Source organism: Capra hircus, chromosome 13 (genome assembly GCF_001704415.2).
Source record: "Capra hircus breed San Clemente chromosome 13, ASM170441v1, whole genome shotgun sequence".
Lineage (NCBI taxonomy): Eukaryota > Metazoa > Chordata > Mammalia > Artiodactyla > Bovidae > Capra > Capra hircus.
In genome coordinates, this window is record NC_030820.1 from 37,879,664 (window position 1) to 37,898,267 (window position 18,604).

An 18,604-nucleotide genomic window follows, 5' to 3' on the forward strand; every position below is an offset into this window, starting at 1 on the left:
GAGCCAAGAAAAGCTCTTTAAACAGAGAGACAAGGGGAGATGAAAAATATGGGGAAAGAAATTTAAAAAGACAGATAGAGGGGGTCAATTCAAGAGGCCCACCATTAACTCATAAGAATTTTAGAGAGACATTAGAAAAAACAGAAGAAACTTCCCCTGAAAAGACACATGACTTTTCAGACTGAAAGGGCCACCTGGATGAGTGAACAACAGTACATCAAAAAAATACCGATGTGAAATCTCAGAACATCAGTGATAAATGCTTCCAGGAGGAACCAAGAGCTCACAAGTAAGGAAGAATTGGCTGTAGCATTTGCATGGGCTATGCTGGATGCTAGAAATCATCAGAACACGGCTTACTAAGACGTGAGGAAAAGTCATTTTGAAGACAGAAATTAATATCAAGATATTAGTCAAGAGTGAAGACAAAAGAAAGTCATTCTTGACATTCAAGGACTCAAAAGTTTTTCCTACATACCCTTTCTGAAGAGGTTACCTAAGCCCACACTCCAGACTGAGAAGGGTCGAAACCAAGAGATAAAGAGTGAAGAGTAACTCCAGGTGGATTCCAGTGGAGAGAAATGCCATGATGAGCACTCTGCAGCAGGGCCAGAGCTGTCGGGCAAAACCTGACTGATGAGTGTGCATGCTCTGAGAAGACAGCCCCTAAGGGGAAAAGCCCTGAACAAGCAAGGAACCAGGTAAGACGACAGATGTGGTGAATGTGTGTTCTCTTTCAAATCAGAAAAATAGCAAAGGCAATCAGAAAGTCCAGGGGAATCAAAGATACACAAAACATGAACAACTTAGTCATGGATTGCAGGAAAAAAACAAAAACGAAATGTGGCCTGATTTTGAATAATCTATGGTGTGTAAGAAGAATCCATTTGACAGTTCTGGTGAGAAAATTTTACTTTCACTGGTCTAAGTGGTGGTGTTTTCTTGAACCAACAAACAATAAAATTAATCAGAATATAGCAATGAATGATACTTATGTAGCTATTATAATGCAATTACTCTTCATACTTTTCAACCATTGGAATCAACCTATGGATGAAGAATGAACGTCTTAGTTATGTTAACACAAGTAAACATAACTGTGATTCGTGCTGTAAAAACTAATCATTGACTAACAGAAGTTGTGGGATGGAAGGGGAAGGAAAGACAGAGGTGAAGATATAGAGCACTAATACATACTTGGCAGAAAGTGAAGAGGAACTAAAAAGCCTCTTGATGAAAGTGACAGAGGAGATGAAAAAGCTGGCTTCAAGCTCAACATTCAGGAAACTAAGATCATGGCATCTGGTCCCATTACTTCATGGAAATAGATGGGGAAACAGTATAAGACTTTATTTTTTTGGGCTCCAAAATCACTGCAGATGGTGATTGCAGCCATGAAATTAAAAGATGCTTACTCCTTGGAAGAAGAGTTATGACCAACCTAAATAGCATATTCAAAAGCAGAGACATTACTTTGCCAACAAAGGTCCATCTAGTCAAGGCTATGTTTTTTCCAGTGGTCATGTATGGATGTGAGAGTTGGACTGTGAAGAAACCTGAGCACCAAAGAATTGATGCTTTTGAACCAGTCCATTCTAAAGGAGATCAGTCCTGGTTGTTCTTTGGAAGGAATGATGCTGAAGCTGAAACTCCAGTACTTTGGCCACCTCATACGAAGAGTTGACTTATTAGAAAAGACCCTGATGCTGGGAGGGATTGGGGTCAGGAGGAGAAGGGGACAACAGAGGATGAGATGGCTGGATGGTATCACCGACTCGATGGACATGAGTCTGAGTGAACTCCAGGAGTTGGTGATGGACAGGGAGGCCTGGTGTGCTGCAATTCATGGGTTCGCAAAGAGTTGGACAAGAGTGAGAGACTGAACTGAACTGAACTGAACATAATTGTACACATTTGTCAGTACACACGGGTCAGTCAAGTGATATCACTGAAAGATGATAATCAATGTAGAGGAGTTCAGGACTATCACTGTTATTTTCACAGTAATTAGTAAAGAACCAAAAACAGTAACAGAATGATCAAAACGTGATGGTGGGGTCAGCAAGTGTAATCACCATTTATCACAGCAGGAATCAACAGATGCTATCTGAGCATGCTAGATCAGGAATGACCCATTTAAGTGTACTGTTTAGTGACAGAGATATAGCTGACTCCCAGGAGAACTTTAAAATATTTACACTAGTTGTCCTTGAAGACAGAACTGCGGATGAAGAGGTGAAGGTAGCGGAGGCCTGCCAAGCTCTTTCACAGGACGTGGTTTTCTTCAGGAATGTCCACATCTTATTCTGATACAATTGAAAAGTTACTTGGTGTGTATGGATTGTTTTCAGCCATCATACACAGTTTAAGAAATCTTTCTGCCAGCCCAGTCATAAATAAGACAATGTCACTAGGACGGGTCCAGAAATGATGAAACAGGTAAACAAACCTCCCACGCCACTCTGTACCTGAAGCAAGCCTGTCCCAGACTAACTCTGGCAGCCTCTGCTCTGGTCCTGGGGGATGGTGGGGGGGCCTCTCCTGACCACACCACGCTCGACTCTCTTACCTGGCTTTATTTTCCTTGCAGCACTTCGCATTCTCTGCAATGACTCACTCATCTGCTTACTTGTTTATTGTCTGTCTCCTCCACTACCCTCTGAGCTCTATGAGGGAGGGGTCTGTCTCCATCACTGCTGTATGTCCACTGCCTAGAATGCTGACCAGCACACAGCAGGTGCTCAGAACCCACTAGTGAGATGAATACACCAGTGAAGAGAATGAACAGACAGAGAAACTTGGGGAAGGGCTGTTGCCTCCTAGACCCACATGACTTGCAAGAATTGCAGGTAAACATGTCTATGAACCTCTGCCTCCAATGGTGGGTAAGGGAAGCCCCTGCCTGATTCTGGCTCCAGAGTCGGAACTGTCCAGGTGATAAGACTTTCCATTTTCCAGAAAGTGAGAAACTTAGCACTTTCAACTGGTTTTTGCTGCAGCAGAACTCTCAGCACCAAGCCACCTCAGTGGTTTCAGGTCTCATCTAATTTTAGATCTTAGCATTCATGTGTGTTCCATTCCGCCAGCTTACCTGGCCAAGGACCCTGGTCCCAGGGAAATCGGTGCTGTGATTGGCTAGTTCCTCCTCATCTTTCTCCAGAGGCAGGAAGTGAGAATGGCTGTGTGCCTTACACCTGAATTCCCATGGCTTTCCAAAGATCTGCCTTTGGTTTGAGGCAAACAGTAGCTTCTGGCAACTAAGATTTGGGGATCAGCCTTCATATTGCTGCTGGTGGTGGTGGTGATACTATTATTCGTTTGAGCAGATCAACATCACTGACCTGTGGGGCATGGGGAAAATCCCATGTCGGAACAGCACTGTGAGGCCATCTCCTTACTGAGGGCCACACTGGGCCATCTCTTAACATCTCGGTGTTTGTAAGAATGGGCTTTCATCCCTGCTACTCAGACGGTGGCACCTGGACCATTGGCCTCTCCTGAGAGCTTGTTAGAGATGCAGGATCTCACCCCCGGCCACACCCAGATCCACTGAATGTGCATTTTAACAAGGTTCTTGGGTGATTCATACACGTTACAGTATAAGAAGCACTTCTGAAGTTCATCTTCTTAGAGCTTGGGGCATTAAAAAAATACACCTGCCCTTTCCTTGAGGTGAAAATGTGGAGCTGGGAGGGCTTGGCGACATTTAACAGCAACAGAAGAATTCAGAACTTAGACCCAGTCCTAATACCTCTCTGGGCTATTCTCCCTGGACCCTCTCATCCCCATCTTATGCACTGTCCATCACTGAGCAGTTGACACTTTCCACTCAAATCCTGACAACCCACCTTTTCATTACCACAGCGTCGTGACTGCTACCACTAGACGCCAATCACTGGGCTCCTCTCGGGCACCTCAAAACACTCATTTCATCCTCCACGAACTCTATGACGTGAGCACAATCACCCCCATTTGACAGATGAGGAGAATATGCTCACTTTCTCCACATTTTGCCCTCTCCTGCCTCCAAACTGTTCCGTCACCACAGAAGCCTCCCTCTTCCCCTTCCCCCCCCCCCCGTTAGCAAAATCCCCAGGGGTCACCTTCACAGTGTGTTTCTCATGAGGTCTTTCAGGTCACATCTCCTGGGCTCTAAGACACTTGAATTCTTTGCTTGTCTGCTCCGCACACGTGTGGGTGCCTCCTGGTGCCCTTAAAGGTGCCAGGGCCAGCAGGTCACGTGTGACACAGTGCTCGCTCCTCTCTCGGGGAGCTGAGACCACCCAGTTACACATTCAGGGTGAGGGGTGTACAGCATGCTGGGGGCCTGACCATGGAGGTCTCGGTCACACCAGCCTCCTCCTCGTCCTTCATCCTCCCGCCTCCCTGGTGGTAGAAGGCTTAGCTGTCACTTCACACCCTTGGGTTCTGGGGGGCTTCATCACGCATTTCCCATTTGAACTTATTTAGTCACAGGGTCAGAGCATCTCCCAAGTAGACTCCTGACCTCCTGCCTTCAGAGCTCTCCCCAGACTGAGAGCAGACGGTGTTACAGTTTACTGAATGAAGGTGGTGTGGGGGTGAGGGGGGCTGGGTTGCTGATGGCTACATCTTCCAGGTTAGTAATTGATATTTCCTATGTAGGCACAGTTCATTTGGGAAAATGATAAACCTTCATTGTATACTCTGCTCCTCAGACTGACTCCAACACAGCGAGGGCATTAAGATGGAACACACTCTACTGTCAGAACATCAAGCTGTGAGTTTGTTCCTCTGACTAGCTAGTCGTCGTCTTATCAGACCTTCCAGAACACGGTTTTGCACAGCAAGTACACCACGGTACTCTGTGAATTTGTATCATAAAGACACTTTTCTACCAATGCAGAGCAATGCAAACTGTTTACCCTGATCTAGGTATCTCGGTGAATCAAGGTACACTCTCTGTGCGTAAACCCTGAATTATCTAACAATACACCTCCACGGTGAACCTCTAAGTACACTGATAGCTGCATTTGCCTCACCTGCCTCCTGGGGCAGAGCTCAGAGGCACGAAGTTTGAAACTGTTCACAGTTTGAAATTGTGAAGAAGCCCAGCTCCTGCCCCAAAGCAAACCACTTCTCCATGTCCCTCTCCTCGCGAGGCCTTCCATCTGTGCTTCTGAAGTTTGCTGGTAAGAGGTATCAGCTTTAGTGGAGGATGTGTATTACTCCTTGGCCATCCACTTTCTCTCCAGGAAATGGTGAAGGACGGGGAAGCCTGGTGTGCTGCAGTCCATGGAGTCGCAAAAAGTTGGACACGACTGAGTGACTGAACAAGATCCCCATTCTGCTGAGTATGAGTTTCTTCTGATAAGAAAGACACAAACTGGGGAGCCAGAAATCCTAGGGAGGGGCTTTCTACTGCCTGCCAGGATGCTTAACAGAGGTTACTTCTGTAGAGACCACCTGGGTGACCTCTCTCCATCAGCTCCCCAGCTCGGGGTGGGAAAGAGCATGTGAGTCCTTGTTTTCAAAGGGCCCCTTCTATAAGAAAGTCTGATCTCCGAGGGGCTTATGCCTAAGATCTCAGCGGAGCCTTGAGCTCATGTCCTGGATCCAGCTGAGAGACGGAGGGCAGGAGGACTCAGGCCCAACCATTTCGAACTAGCAAATACTAACCAGTCTTAGCAGAATTGGCTCTCAGTGGAAAAATCTGCTTTCCGAACCCCATCCTACATGACCCATAAACTGTTAACAGTAACCAAGACAACACAGGGGGAAGTGTAAAAGGGCTGTTACAACACTCAGCCAGACCATACAGCCCCATGCTAGACTTAGTAGAAACGCAAGGAGATCACCCATGGGTGAGATGTCAGTTTACAGAATGACAATAAAGCAAGAATGGGAACTGAGGGCACCAAAGAGAAACAGGTCATCTGTTCCATGTCCAGAGTAGTTTTATCCTCTTAGCTGGACTCTTCATAAAGCCAGGACTCATCATACTTAAGCATCGATTCAAAACATGCTTGAGAGATTTTTGTAAATCTCTCAAAACACAAACATTATTCTTAGATGCAATTTAAAAATCTTTGTCTTGGTCATCTGTTCCATGTCCAGAGTAGTTTTATCCTCTTAGCTGGACTCTTCATAAAGCCAGGACTCATCATACTTAAGCATCGATTCAAAACATGCTTGAGAGATTTTTGTAAATCTCTCAAAACACAAACATTATTCTTAGATGCAATTTAAAAATCTTTGTCTTGGACTACAGTGGTGGTACAGTGGATAAGAATCTGCCTGCCAATGTAGGGGACACAGGCTGGAGAAGATCCCACATGCCGCGGGGCAACTAAGCCATGTGCCACAACTACTGAGCTCCCGTGCCTAGAGCCTGTGCTCCCCAACAAGAGAGGCCACCACGTGAGGAGCCCACGCACCGCAACGAAGAGTAACTCCCACTCGCCACAACTACAGAAAGCCTGCACAGCAACAAAGACTCACTGCAACCCCCGAAAAAAGTCCTTGTCAGAATTATACAAATATAAGGTACACCCTAACACAAAACAAGGTGGCATTATTTCTATTAATAATGATAATGTAAGTTAGGTAAATGACAAAACTTACAAGGTATGATGCATGAGAGCAACAAGAAAACCTGAGAAGGTAAATTCCAGGCATCAAATGCATTCACCCACATGCCAAACATTCTGCTATAAAGTGAAACTAAAAAGGGGTCCTGTCTACTGACATGGGGTCCTACTGGGCAGAAACCTTTGAAAACATACGTAGAAAAATTGAGGGATTTTGAATAAAAATGCTAGAGGACATTTTGAAACAGAGGAAGACAGAAGTGAAGCTATTGCATTTTCATCCCCTGTGCTCCTTGCCATCCTCAGAGGCACAGTTCATACAGGGACCCCACCTGGTCTCAGCAATAGCGAGGGAGGCCGAGCAGCTGACCTGCGATCAGGGCAGTGGGATATGAGCTGTTAACAGCGAGGCCCTGGACTCAAAACACCATCCACCCCAGTTTCCAAAGTGATTCGCAAGTGAACAGAGTCACCAGGCGGGGCGGCTCCAGAAGCAGGTAAGTAACTATTCTATGTCTCCAAGTGTCTCTCTGTCCTGCTTCTTGGCTGGACACCGAGGCACCAGGAGATGAGGTGGTCAACTCAGCTTCCTCCCAGTGTTGTTAGTATCTGGAGATGCCAGGACAAGGTTTTCTTTCTGCAGTAACTTCATGGGTACATTTCCACAGGGAACACTCTTACCATTTCAGATCATGACGAAAACAGGGCTTAGCACCCAAGGACTAAGGATTTGTGGCCCCACAGATATAAATAAATTCATGAGCTAACAAACTGGATCATCATGTATAAAAGCCACTGAAAGATGATCCAATGATCTGTTTAAAAACCTTTGTTTTCCCCAGATTGGGAAAACAGACAACAGTCAAGTCTCTCATTCAGGCCAGAATGGGTTGAAATGGTCCTTAAGTGATTCAGGTTGAATGGGGTGGGCATGTAGACTGAGAGTGGAGCCCCGCCAGGCCCTCTCCCCTCCTCGCGTCTCACTTACGGGCCCCACTGCTGGTCCACGTCCGCCCCTCTCTGCACGAGAACCGGGATGGCTTCGTGGTGTTGGTTCATGGCCGCCAGGCTCAGGACAGGCCGGTCTTGGCTGTCACTGCAGTTGGGGTCGGCTCCCTGCCGCGTGGGGAAAGGGACAAACTCGCACAAGAGCCTGCGTTCCGTGGCACCCCCTCGCCCTCCCAGTAGCAAGTCCCTGGTGGAAGTAAACTGCTTGACTCAGGAGAGAGGAGAAGCAGGCAGCCCAGGACCAGCTCTGAAGACAGCTGTCAGGTCACATGGGTGATGGACTCGAGTTCCTGTCCTCCCCGCCCCCCACCCAGCAGAAGAGCCCCAGAGGGACCACTCTGCTTCTTCAGGAGACAGGAAGCTCGCACAGGGTCACAGACCATGGGTTCTCTTCCCAGGCCTGCAAGTTATTTGGGTTCCTGTGCACTCTTCGGCCTATTTTTTTTTGCTGTAAAAATCAGCAACAGGTAACAGTGTGAAGTGTGCATTTTTTTTAAATGTGGGTAATTTTTTTAAAGACTTTATTGAATTCATTACAATATTACTTCTGTTTTACGTTTTGGATTTTGGGTCACAGGCATGTGGGATCTTAGCTCCTCCAGCAGGGATGGAACCTGCACCCCCTGCACTGGAACGCAAAGTCTTAACCACTGGACCACCCGGGAAGTCCCTACTGTGCAGGTTTTGACTAGCCACTGGGCCCGCTGCCAGGACAGTTTCTGATTAATCAGCTCTGTGAGTGTGCCTGAGATGGGGCAGAAGGCTGGCTGTCCTCACCTCATCCAGCAGCTGCTCCATCACAGATGCTCTTCCCTCCCCTGCGGGTCCGACCTCCTTCAGCAGAAGTCTGTCTTCAGGCTGCAGGAGCACAGAAGCTGGTCATTTGTGCGGCCGCAGAGTATTTTTACTGGCAAGTCCCACTGGCCCTGCTCAACCCTCAGGTCAAATGTCTCCTCTTTGGGTTACATTCTGGGCCCCAAAGACAGGTAAGCGTGAGCATGTGTGTGTGCGTGCGTGTTTGTGATGGGGTGTGTAGGGGTGTGTATGTGTGTGTGTGCATATGCAGGCGTGTGTGAGTGGTGTGTATGTGGTGTGTAGGAGGCGTGCATGTGTGGTATGTATGATCCCCAACGGCCAGCAGCAGAAGTAAACACACCTAAAGTAAGCCTGGCTGGTCTTTGATGTCTTTCCTGGGGGAAGGACTCCACACAGACACTCATTTGTGCTACTAAGGACAGGGAGGCAATGAGAAACCTCACAGAAAAACCCCAGAAACCCCACATTGGTTTCATTATCAGTGTTCCTAGGAAAAGCAACCAGGTGAACCCTGAAGTTGGCTCTGCATGGTTTATGTAGTATCCGTTGCTCAGTTGGGTCTGACTCTTTGCTACTCCATGGACTGTGGCCTGCCAGGCTCCTCTGTCCGTGGGATTCCCCAGGTAAGAATACTGGAGTGGGTTGCCATTTCCTTCTCCAGGGGAACTCCCAGGGATCGAACCCGGGTCTCCTACATTGCAGGCAGATTCTTTACCATGTGAGCTTATGCTTTATAAGGCGTTTGAAATCAGCCTGAATGTGAGCTCCCGCCTGCGGAGAACCCTGGGTGCTGGAGTGTGAGCTGGAGGGGTCCGAGGCTTGAAGTGACTGAGGATGGAGGAAGAACTGACACTGTCCGTATCTACCTGCATCTTAGGTGGGGACCCTGACTCTGGGCGCGTGGCTAAGCACCTCTGTCCCCCTAGCCACAGCCAGAGACGTCCAGCCCAAGGGCAGGATGGTGGGTGAGCAAGGGCACCCATGTCTCTTTCTCTTTCCACAGCTCCCCTTTAAACTATTCACTATATTTGTGAAAAACTATACTCGAACAGCTGCGGGAAACCTGGAAAAGGTACTGTCCGTGGATCAGAAATGGTGAGGAATTCCAAAGGGAGAAAATAGATGGAATCAGATGGATCAGGAATCGAAGCCAAGAAGAAAAGCAAGTGTGGACCCCACTTGTGTAAGTGGGTTCTCCCCAGGGAGCCCAGAGGGAGGGCGGGCATTGGGTGTGGCTGAATCCACAGTCCATTAATAAAGGGCTTCAGTGTGAATGTGGGGATGGCTAGCGCCCCTGTCTTCAGAGCAGAAGGGTATCGTAGGGTGGAGGTTTCTGCTGCTGCTTAAACCCGATGCTCTTTTCCAGATGGTTCCTGATTTGCCTAACAGAGGCTTCTACTGGGAACATGGGGTCCAAGAAAGTGAAGGGTAGAGCCCAGGCCTCTATGATGGACACAGGAAGGGGTTAGAGGGCCAGGAAGGAGTGGAAAACACCACAGCACTCACACCACCACATTGACCACCAGGGGAGAAGCCTTCCCAGGCCAGCCACTTCAGGAACCCTCTGCCGACAGGGACCTCGGGCCCACACCTAGCCAGGCACCCAGGCTGTGCTCCTGTGCTGATCAAACCAGCCCTTCATTTGTCAACATGACCTGACAACTAAGGGTCAGCATGTGTTTAAGACAAACCAAAAAAAAGAGAGAGAAAGAAAGATAAGAACATGGAATTGACTCTAGAGAAAAAAGAGAGGTGGTTCAGGAAACTGGAGAGAACTGTAAAATAATTTCAGTGAATAATCTTGAGTGGTTTCATAGGGTTTTACCCCCATAAGGTGGAAACATAGTGTAAAAAAAAAAGCAAACAGAAAATGAAAAAGTATTCTTCCATTAACAAAAAATCTCAAAATGAGGTGGGAGGAGGTAGGGAGGTGACGTGTATACCTATGGCTGATTCATGTTGATGTATGGCAGAAACCACCACAACGCTGGAAAGCAACTATCCTCCAATTAAAAATGAATAAATCTGTAAAAATCTCAAAACGAAACACTAGATGTACAGGCTGAAGCATCAAGAGCACACGTACCGAAAGCTGCTGCTTCTTCTCTTGAAAGGGTTTGGTCTTGAAATTCTTGGTCCTGGTGACTTTCTCCTCTGTGTCAGGAGCGCCCTGGCTGTAGTCGCTCACTGGAATGACAGGAGTCCAGGACCGAGTGACGTCCCCTTGCCACTCCCTTGTGTAAGAGCCACTCTCCCTCCCCGTGTACCCCATTGGAAGTCAGGAGGAGGAAAAGGCTTTTATAGAAATTTCTATTTGATGAAACCTGGCAGAAAGGACTCTTGGGGCTGGCCCTCTCAGTCCAGAACTAGAGGATGGATAAGAAGGAGGGGAAGAAAAGCTACAGTTTTCAGACCCCAAACTGTACCCTCTGCCCCAATCTGTCTGCAAAGGTCTCACACTTGACTTCTGGGAGGCCAGACGAGGTAACACGGGCTGAAGGTGAAAGTGCTGGCCAGGTATGGCTGGCCAGATAATGGTTAGCACTTCTCTGCCGTCCTTGCGGAGTCACTGTGTTGTTTTTGGTCCACTGTCCTTTTTCATTTTTATTAAAAATATGTTTTTTTGATGGGCACCATTTTTAAAGTCTTTGTTGAATTTGTTACAACACTGTGGCCTCTGTTCTATGCTTTGGTTTTCTGGCTTCGAGGCACATAGGATCTTAGCTTCTCAACCAGGGATCAAACCCGTACCTCCTGCACTGGAAGAAGTCGTAACTACCGGGACCACCAGGGAAGTCTCCTGGTTTTTCTTTTTTTAATTATTATTTTTCTTCCAGTTTTGTTGAGATGTAATTGACATAGAGCACTGCCTAACTTTCAGGTGTGCAGCATGAAGACTTATGCCATGAAATAGTGATCACAGGACGTTTGGTGAACAGTGTCATCTCGTCCAGAAACAAAACTAAAGAGGTAGGAAAAACTACAGTTCCTCGTGATGAGAACTCATAGCATTTGTTCTCTTAACAATGTCCATATTTAATGGGTCAACGTTTTAAAGTTCCCAGAAAGGGGACAACTCACCCAAGCTGGACCCGCTGCCGAAGAGCCCATTCCCACCCTCAGTGATGCTGCTCAGGAAGTGGTCGCTGAAATTCATCGCCTTGTTCAGGTAAAAGTTCTGGCCAATGAAAAAAAATCATGCACAGTGAACGGCGCCACGTCCCAGCAGAAAGAACGGTCTCCCTGCTCACCTGCCCCTCTCTCTGTTAATGACGGATGGTCAAGCCTGAAGCCTGGCCATCCTGGACATCTCCCTGACCTCACCGTGATGCTTTGTCCATTCTGCCTCTTAAACGACGCCTTGGTCTGGCCCCTGCTCTCTCACCAGGAACATGGCAACAGCCTCCAAATGGGTTCCTGCCAGCCCACCTTCCCGCAGCTGCCCCAGCCCCTCTATACAATGTGTATGTAACTGTGCCCCCCCCAAGTCTTGGAATTAGGTGGGCCTGACGGGCAGGCTCAGGCTGCAGAGCGTGAATCCTGGTGCTGTCACTTACTACCTTAGGAACCTTGAGCCTCAGTGTCCTCATCTGTAAAGTGGAAATATTATGACCAGAAGGTAAAATGAGGTTATGTGGATGTCTATAAAATCAGGATGGGCGGGACAAAGGCCAGCCCTGGAATTCCAATCCACCTGGACCACTCGCACAGCGTGGCATCCTGCCCACCCCACCATGGGCTACCCACTACTTTCTGAGCACAGAACACACAGGCTAAGAAGAAACATACTGTGGACCTGGGGACACTTTTCCCACTTCTACACGATGGACAACACATTGTAGATACGCTTGGTGGCTGCCCAGTTCCCCTAAACCAGTCAGCTACCATCCCAGCTGCTACGCTGGCTGCTAACAACTCATGGCTGATCCCTGTTCTCAGTAGGTGGGTGCCTACTTGCCCTAGTGGTTACGCCCCTCCCCCCACCTCAACTGGGGACAAAGGTGGTGTGATTCACATGCCAGAGCTCCTGGTGGATCAGGCTAGAGCCCTTGTCATTCAGCCTTCCACCACCCCGAGCCCCCCAAGCCTACCTCCTGCATCCCTCAGTCCCATTCTCCTGAAGCACATCCCAGCCTAAGTTCTGGTGCAGCCACACAACAGAAATCACAGCATTTAGCACTTTCCTTGGTTTCAGAGCGTGTTCACGTGCATTTTCCCATGGGATCCTGCTCCCAGCCTCCCTGTGACTTAGGCATGGCCTAGGCATCTATCCTGCCAGGTCACACCCATGGGCAAGTTCCCCCTTCTTTTCCTTGCCTTCTTCACTCACCTTCTCAATCCATTCATTGTTCTTTTTGTATACTGTAACTTCTTGTCAAATGAAACTAAAGCTGCCGCATCTGTCAATTAGTGTTGGTCACACACAGGCTCTGTGACAATGTTCCAGTTACCACATAAGAGGGCAGGGCAAGGGACATATGGCCACAAAGTTTGGCTTATTTTTATAGGCAAAGAGGTCAAAGTACATATAGCAAACATGTGTCAGCCTTTCACCTAGACTTCAGTGAGTGTAAGTAACCAGAGAACTAAAGGACCAATAGGGTGATAATTCCTATTCTCATGACATTTTTATGTGCCTGAAAGCTGGATTCTCTGAGGTTTAGCTCAGTTACTTATCTAATTCTATGAAATTGCTAGGCTACAGTTATTGGAAACTCTTCCTTTCTGTGGATTATGTAGAAGCATTTCAATAAGTTATAAGCTACCCTTTTCTAGGTCAGTCAGTTCTCAAATGAATAACTTTTGACAGTTTTACTCACCTTGTTGGAGACTTGAATATAATTCAGCCTAATGCTGACTTCATAGCCATCCTCATGAACAGTAGCAGAGATGAGCTTGTAAAAAAAGTAAGAGAGAGAATTCACAACCAGGAGTGTGGGACTCAAGGCCCTGAGGCCAAGAAACTCTGAGATACCAAACTGTACATGTAATCAATTATTTCATTAACGAAAAAGCAAGCAGGAATAGAGAAACAAAAAACCCAATGAAACAGAACACAAAGAGCAAATGGCAGACACAAATGCATACTTACCTATAATTCCATTAATCATAAACCAACTAAATACGCCAAAGAGTCAAGCCTGCCAGATTTGGTTAAGAAAGCAAGACTCAAATTTATACTCTCTGCAGGAGACATACTTTAATTAAGTCACATGGCTGCAAGTCATCAACTAGGAAAAGGTAACCTGGGGTGGGGGTGGGGTGGGGCAGGTCCTTGGCAATCAAGGACCAGATATTCAGGTGAGCTGCTGTCTCTGTAAGTGCCAGAAGGAATTTAGATCAGTGGGGCTCAGCAAATGCTTTAAGGATCAGACACTGAATATTTTAGGTTTTGTGGGCCACAGGGTCCTTGCCATTGTAGCACAAAAGCAGCTACAGACAATAAGTAAATGAATGAGTGAGTGCAGCTGTGATCCAATAAAACATGATTTACAAAACTGGTAACAGGCCAGATTCACCCCACGGGTCATAGCCCACAGACCCCTAGACTGGGCCAAAGAATTCACAAACCACCAGAATGGATTATAAAAAAAAAATTAGCAATACTTGACAATGACACAGTTTCAATGTTGGCCTAACCTGGTGGCAGAGGAGTGGGCTGGACTAACTTTTAAAGGTTCTTCTGACCCTCATGACGGAGGAAAAGGTCTTCTTATAGATGTGTCTTTATAATAGCAGTACCCTTGAGATCGGACAGACCTGCTTCAAATCCTGATCCCCTGAGACCCAGAGTGTAGTCCCGGGAAGATTACCAAGCTCCCTGAGCCAGTTTTCCTGGATGTTAAATAAGGCTTGTTCTGATTATCTACTGCAGCATAAAACCCCCTAAATTTAGTGGCATTCAATAACCACCATTTTATCATGTTCATGGATTCCAAAGGACATGGCATGGACAGCTTGCCTTGCTCCATGCCTGAGGCCTTAACTGGAAGGACTGGAGTGGCAAGAGGTGGCTCCATGCTCAGGGGCTGGGATGACCAGGGTCTCGTCAGTCATCTGCCTGGCTCCATACAAGGCAGGACCATGCAAGACTTGCTTCTGCTGGGGCTGAAGACGGAGCCCCCGTGTGTGGCCACTCGGCGTGGCTTGGGCTTCTCACAGTGGGGTGGCCAGGCTCCATGGGAGAGTGCTGGTGGTTAGCGTGCCATTACCCAAGCAGGGGAAGGCTTGCATGACCACGCCTTGGGAGGCCCAGGCATCACTTCCACCATAGTCTGTTAGACAATCACAAGCCCACCCAGATTCAAGGTGAGGGGACGCAGACTCCATCCTCTGAAGGGCAGACTCTCAAAGAATCTGTGGGCATGTTTTCAGAACTGCCACCAGATGAGGCTACCCACTGTAGGTACGTTGAGAGGACTAGGGGTGGAGAACCTGATGCAGGCACTGAGCGCAGATTTCCTGGTAACTCTTATGACCACAAGGGCGAGTGGAAAGGGATGGGATTTAGCGCCATTGTGGCTATACTACACTATTCTTTCATTACAGTCTAACCCTCCATTCCCTTCTTTATGGGATCTTCCCGACCCAGGGATCAAACCCGGGTCTCCTGCACCGTGCGCAGATTCTTTACCATCTAAGCTACGAGGGAAGTCCCACACACAACCCTACAGTCAGGTGTAATGGTTCTGACTCAGAATCCCACAGCCTGCGGTATCTAGAAGCATGAGACGCTCACAATGTACCATCTTCAGTCAGGTGCCCGGACCCTGGGACAAGACTCGGGCGGCAAGTGACTGAGGGAGGCAGAGCTGTGGGGAGGACAGTGAGGAGGCGTGGAAAGCAGGGAAGGAGAAGGAAAAGGAGCAAGCCAAGTGCAGTTTCAGGACAGTCACTGGGGGCAGCCTCAGCCCGATCCCACGGGACGGTCGGTGTGGAAGTTCCACTCAGAGTCCACCCACCTTTCCCATCCTGGGTTCTGCAATCAAGGCTCGGAATTCAGGGTTGTTCTGAGCATAAGACCGGAGGTGCGCAGAGATGTGGTCCACCTGCTTTCTCCAGTATCCTGAGGAGGAGAGAAGACCGAGCACACGGATGATTCCTCCAAGGTGAAGGCAGAGAAGGACCAGCACGCCATGCGTTTTCAGAGAGCTGGCTTCACTTGGCCGAACTCTGTGATGGTTTTTACTTACTGAACCTTGACTATGTACTGGAGTAAGTTCCATTTTTTTGTTCCTGGTTAATTTTTTTTTTTTTTTGCACATGATTAATCATAGAATGGGCTTCCCTGGTGGCTTAGGCGGTAAAAGAATTCGCCTGCAATGCAGGAGAACTAGGTTTGATCCCTGGGTCAGGAAGATACCCTGGAGAAGGGACAGGCTACCCATTCCAGTATTCTTGCTTGGAGAATCCCATGGACAGGGATGCCTGGCGGGCTACAGTCCATGGGGTTGCAAAGAGTCGGACACGATAGGCAACTAAGAACAATCATAGAATACTATAGAATTCCAGTGGAACATTTTGATTGCCATATCTGGGGTCTTTTTATTTTATTTATTTTATTTTTTTGGCTGTGCCGGGAGGCATGGGGAACCTTAGTTTCCCGACCAGGAATCGAACCTGTGGCCTGCATTGAGAGTGTGGAGTCTTAGCCACTGGACCACCAGGGAAATCCCAAGGGAGTCTTTTACTCTTTTAAAATTAAGCATATTGAGAAACAATTTATTATTAAAAATACACCTATTTTAAAGGTTCAGTCTGAGTCTTGGCGAGTATATACGCCCCGTCAGTATGCAGAGTATTTCTGAAAAGCTTCCTTTTGCCTCTTTCCAGTCGGCACAGGGTTTACAATAATTCTAACTCATTGTCACCGCTTAAGACTTGAGAGATCTCACATGTGTCTGTTCTCTTGTCCCCAGGTGGGTGACACATGGCAGCTCTAGGCCTGCCCTTCTGCGTCGGCTCAGCTGCCTGGGCCCAAGGGGCAGCTGCTGCTCTGGATGGGGCAGGGCCCTCCAGCTGGCCACAGCCCCCACAGGAGGGGATGTTAAGGCCTAAGGATAACAGTAAATGATGTGGTAGAAAGCAAGTAAGAGGAGCCTAGAGACAGGAGTTAAACCACAGGCTGGCCATCTTACCAAAGAGAAGCACAGAAATAAACAGCTAACCAAGACAAGCTCCCTTGAAGTCTGAAAAATATCTCAAACACTGACCTCAAAAACTATCCATGTTAAAAAAAACAAAACCTCACATTTAGCTGGATCAATCTGTAGAGCAGTTTGCACTCCTAGAGCATTGTGGAAAGTAATAAAGCAATCGGCCAGCAGTATGTGGAACTTAAAGGCTGGAGGTGGTCAGGGAAAGAGACCTTGCCAAAGCCACACAACTCAAATGTCCACTATTGATGAACAAACACAACAGAATATCACTCAGCTATAAAAAAGAGGATGAAGTATTGAAACATGCTGCATGGACAAACTTGGAAACATTATACGAAGTGAAAGACTGATGCTGAAGCTCTAATACTGTGGCCACCTGATGCCAAGAGCCAACTCATTAGAAAAGACCCTGATGCTGGGAAAGACTGAAGGCAGGAGGAGAAGGGGGCGACAAAGGATGAGACAGTTGGATGGCATCACCGACTCAATGGACATGAGTTAGAGCAAGCTTGGGGAGATGGTGAAGGACAGGGAAGCCTGGCATGCTGCAGTCCATGGGGTTGCAAAGAGTCGGACACGACTGAGCGACCGAACAACAAAAGTGAAAGAAGCTGGTCACAAAAGACATCATAGGCTTCCATTCATACATCCAGAGCAAGCCAATCCATAAAGACAGAAACAGACGAGCGGTGACTACGCCCTTGCGGGTGGTGGTGTAAAGGGTGGTGCTTACAGGATACGCGGTTTACCTTTGAGGAGATGAAAATGTTCTGGAAAAGGAGAGGAAGAGCGGTGATGGTCGTACAGTACTGCTCAAGTACTAAATACTGCCGAATTGGACCCTCTAAAATGGGGAGGATGGTGACATTCATGTCAGGTGAACTTTACCACACTAAAAAGAGCTGATGGCAGACAGCAACAGCGATGCAGACTACCAACATTTGTATCTTAGTATACAAAGTCTTATGCGCTATTTCATTTACAAACTAGATAATGGGGTTAGGGGTCAAAACACGCTTAATGTTTGAGGAAGCGTTATCATTCATTCAGACCAAAATTACTTGGAAACAGAAAAATAAAGGCACTTCCTGTGTATAAAAAATAAATCCCAAGGAAGAAAAGGAAATTCTCTTTCGTTGAGAGTGTGGGTGCCCTGCGGAGAAGTGTTTGTCTCACCTCTCCCCGGGCTGACGGCTGTGAGGAGAGGCTTATGGTCACTCGTCTTCTCCTGTCTCTGCTTCTGGGAAGCCACCTCCAGCTCCTTTTTCGCCAGGAGGGTCCCCGATGGGTAGAACAGGCCAGTGGTCTGTGTGCCCACATCCCTCTTAGGTCCAGCGTCAGGCCTGGGCAGAGGAACATTTAGGGGCTGCCAGACAGGTCGAGGCTATGTGAGCAAGACAGGAAACGTTAAAAAAATTATAACATAAATTAATTCATTTTCCATTTTACTCACAGAAAACAGTCCTAATCAGAAAAAAGAGTAACTCCAAAACACTACTTTGAACTAAAAAAAAGTTTCCAGGTCTTGCCTCATCTTCCCTGCTTGTTTTGCCCAGCAATGCCCAGCCTGATCTGTGAAGCCAGCCCCACCCCTGGTCACTGACTGTCCCGCTGCCTGAGGCCTGGAAGAAATCCAACCTCTCAACTCTAAATCCAGTGGACCATCGACACTCAGCTACTGGGCACCAGCATTTTCTCTGAGATACTCTCCATCCTCTGGGCCTGGGGGATTGAGAGGACCCTCATGTAATGTTGTATATGTTGCACACTGCACAAGAGCACTGCATCTAAAGGGGTGATAGTCATGTGGTGGATGCTGTATGTTTGCATATTAGGACAATTTTTCTGGTAGATGGAAGAAAATGTCCAACAAAGCTAGTAAATTACAATCAATTTCCAACAGGTGGCAGTCAAGTGTCTTAAGGAAAAAACAATGTGTCTCATTTGCACAAACATGCCACCTGGGTTATTGGCAGTCGTGGTATCTGTGTTTTAATCTGGGTTAAGAAGGCATGGTGGCTCAGACAGTAGAAGAATCTGCCTGCAATGCAG

The 18,604-nt window shown here is 47.6% G+C and overlaps 1 protein-coding gene and 1 long non-coding RNA gene across 12 annotated transcripts in view; one reads left to right on the top strand and one right to left on the bottom strand.

Annotated features, from left to right (window-relative positions):
• Positions 1-18,604, bottom strand: part of DZANK1 (double zinc ribbon and ankyrin repeat domains 1) — a 50,775-nt gene that overhangs the window by 4,223 nt on the left and 27,948 nt on the right. For all 11 annotated transcript variants that reach the window (XM_018057241.1, XM_018057238.1, XM_018057243.1 and 8 more), the window contains 7 exons: positions 17,729-17,936; positions 15,356-15,459; positions 13,214-13,288; positions 11,475-11,571; positions 10,480-10,580; positions 8,355-8,435; positions 7,558-7,685 (listed from right to left, as the gene is read on the bottom strand). In XM_018057241.1, coding sequence (XP_017912730.1) covers positions 7,558-7,685; positions 8,355-8,435; positions 10,480-10,580; positions 11,475-11,571; positions 13,214-13,288; positions 15,356-15,459; positions 17,729-17,936 — 794 coding nt within the window. The remainder of the gene's footprint in view (positions 1-7,557; positions 7,686-8,354; positions 8,436-10,479; positions 10,581-11,474; positions 11,572-13,213; positions 13,289-15,355; positions 15,460-17,728; positions 17,937-18,604) is intronic.
• On the top strand, positions 9,101-10,473 carry LOC102189769. The gene is made up of 3 exons (XR_001919005.1): positions 9,101-9,270; positions 9,397-9,576; positions 9,760-10,473. It is a non-coding gene; the product is annotated as an uncharacterized LOC102189769 (long non-coding RNA).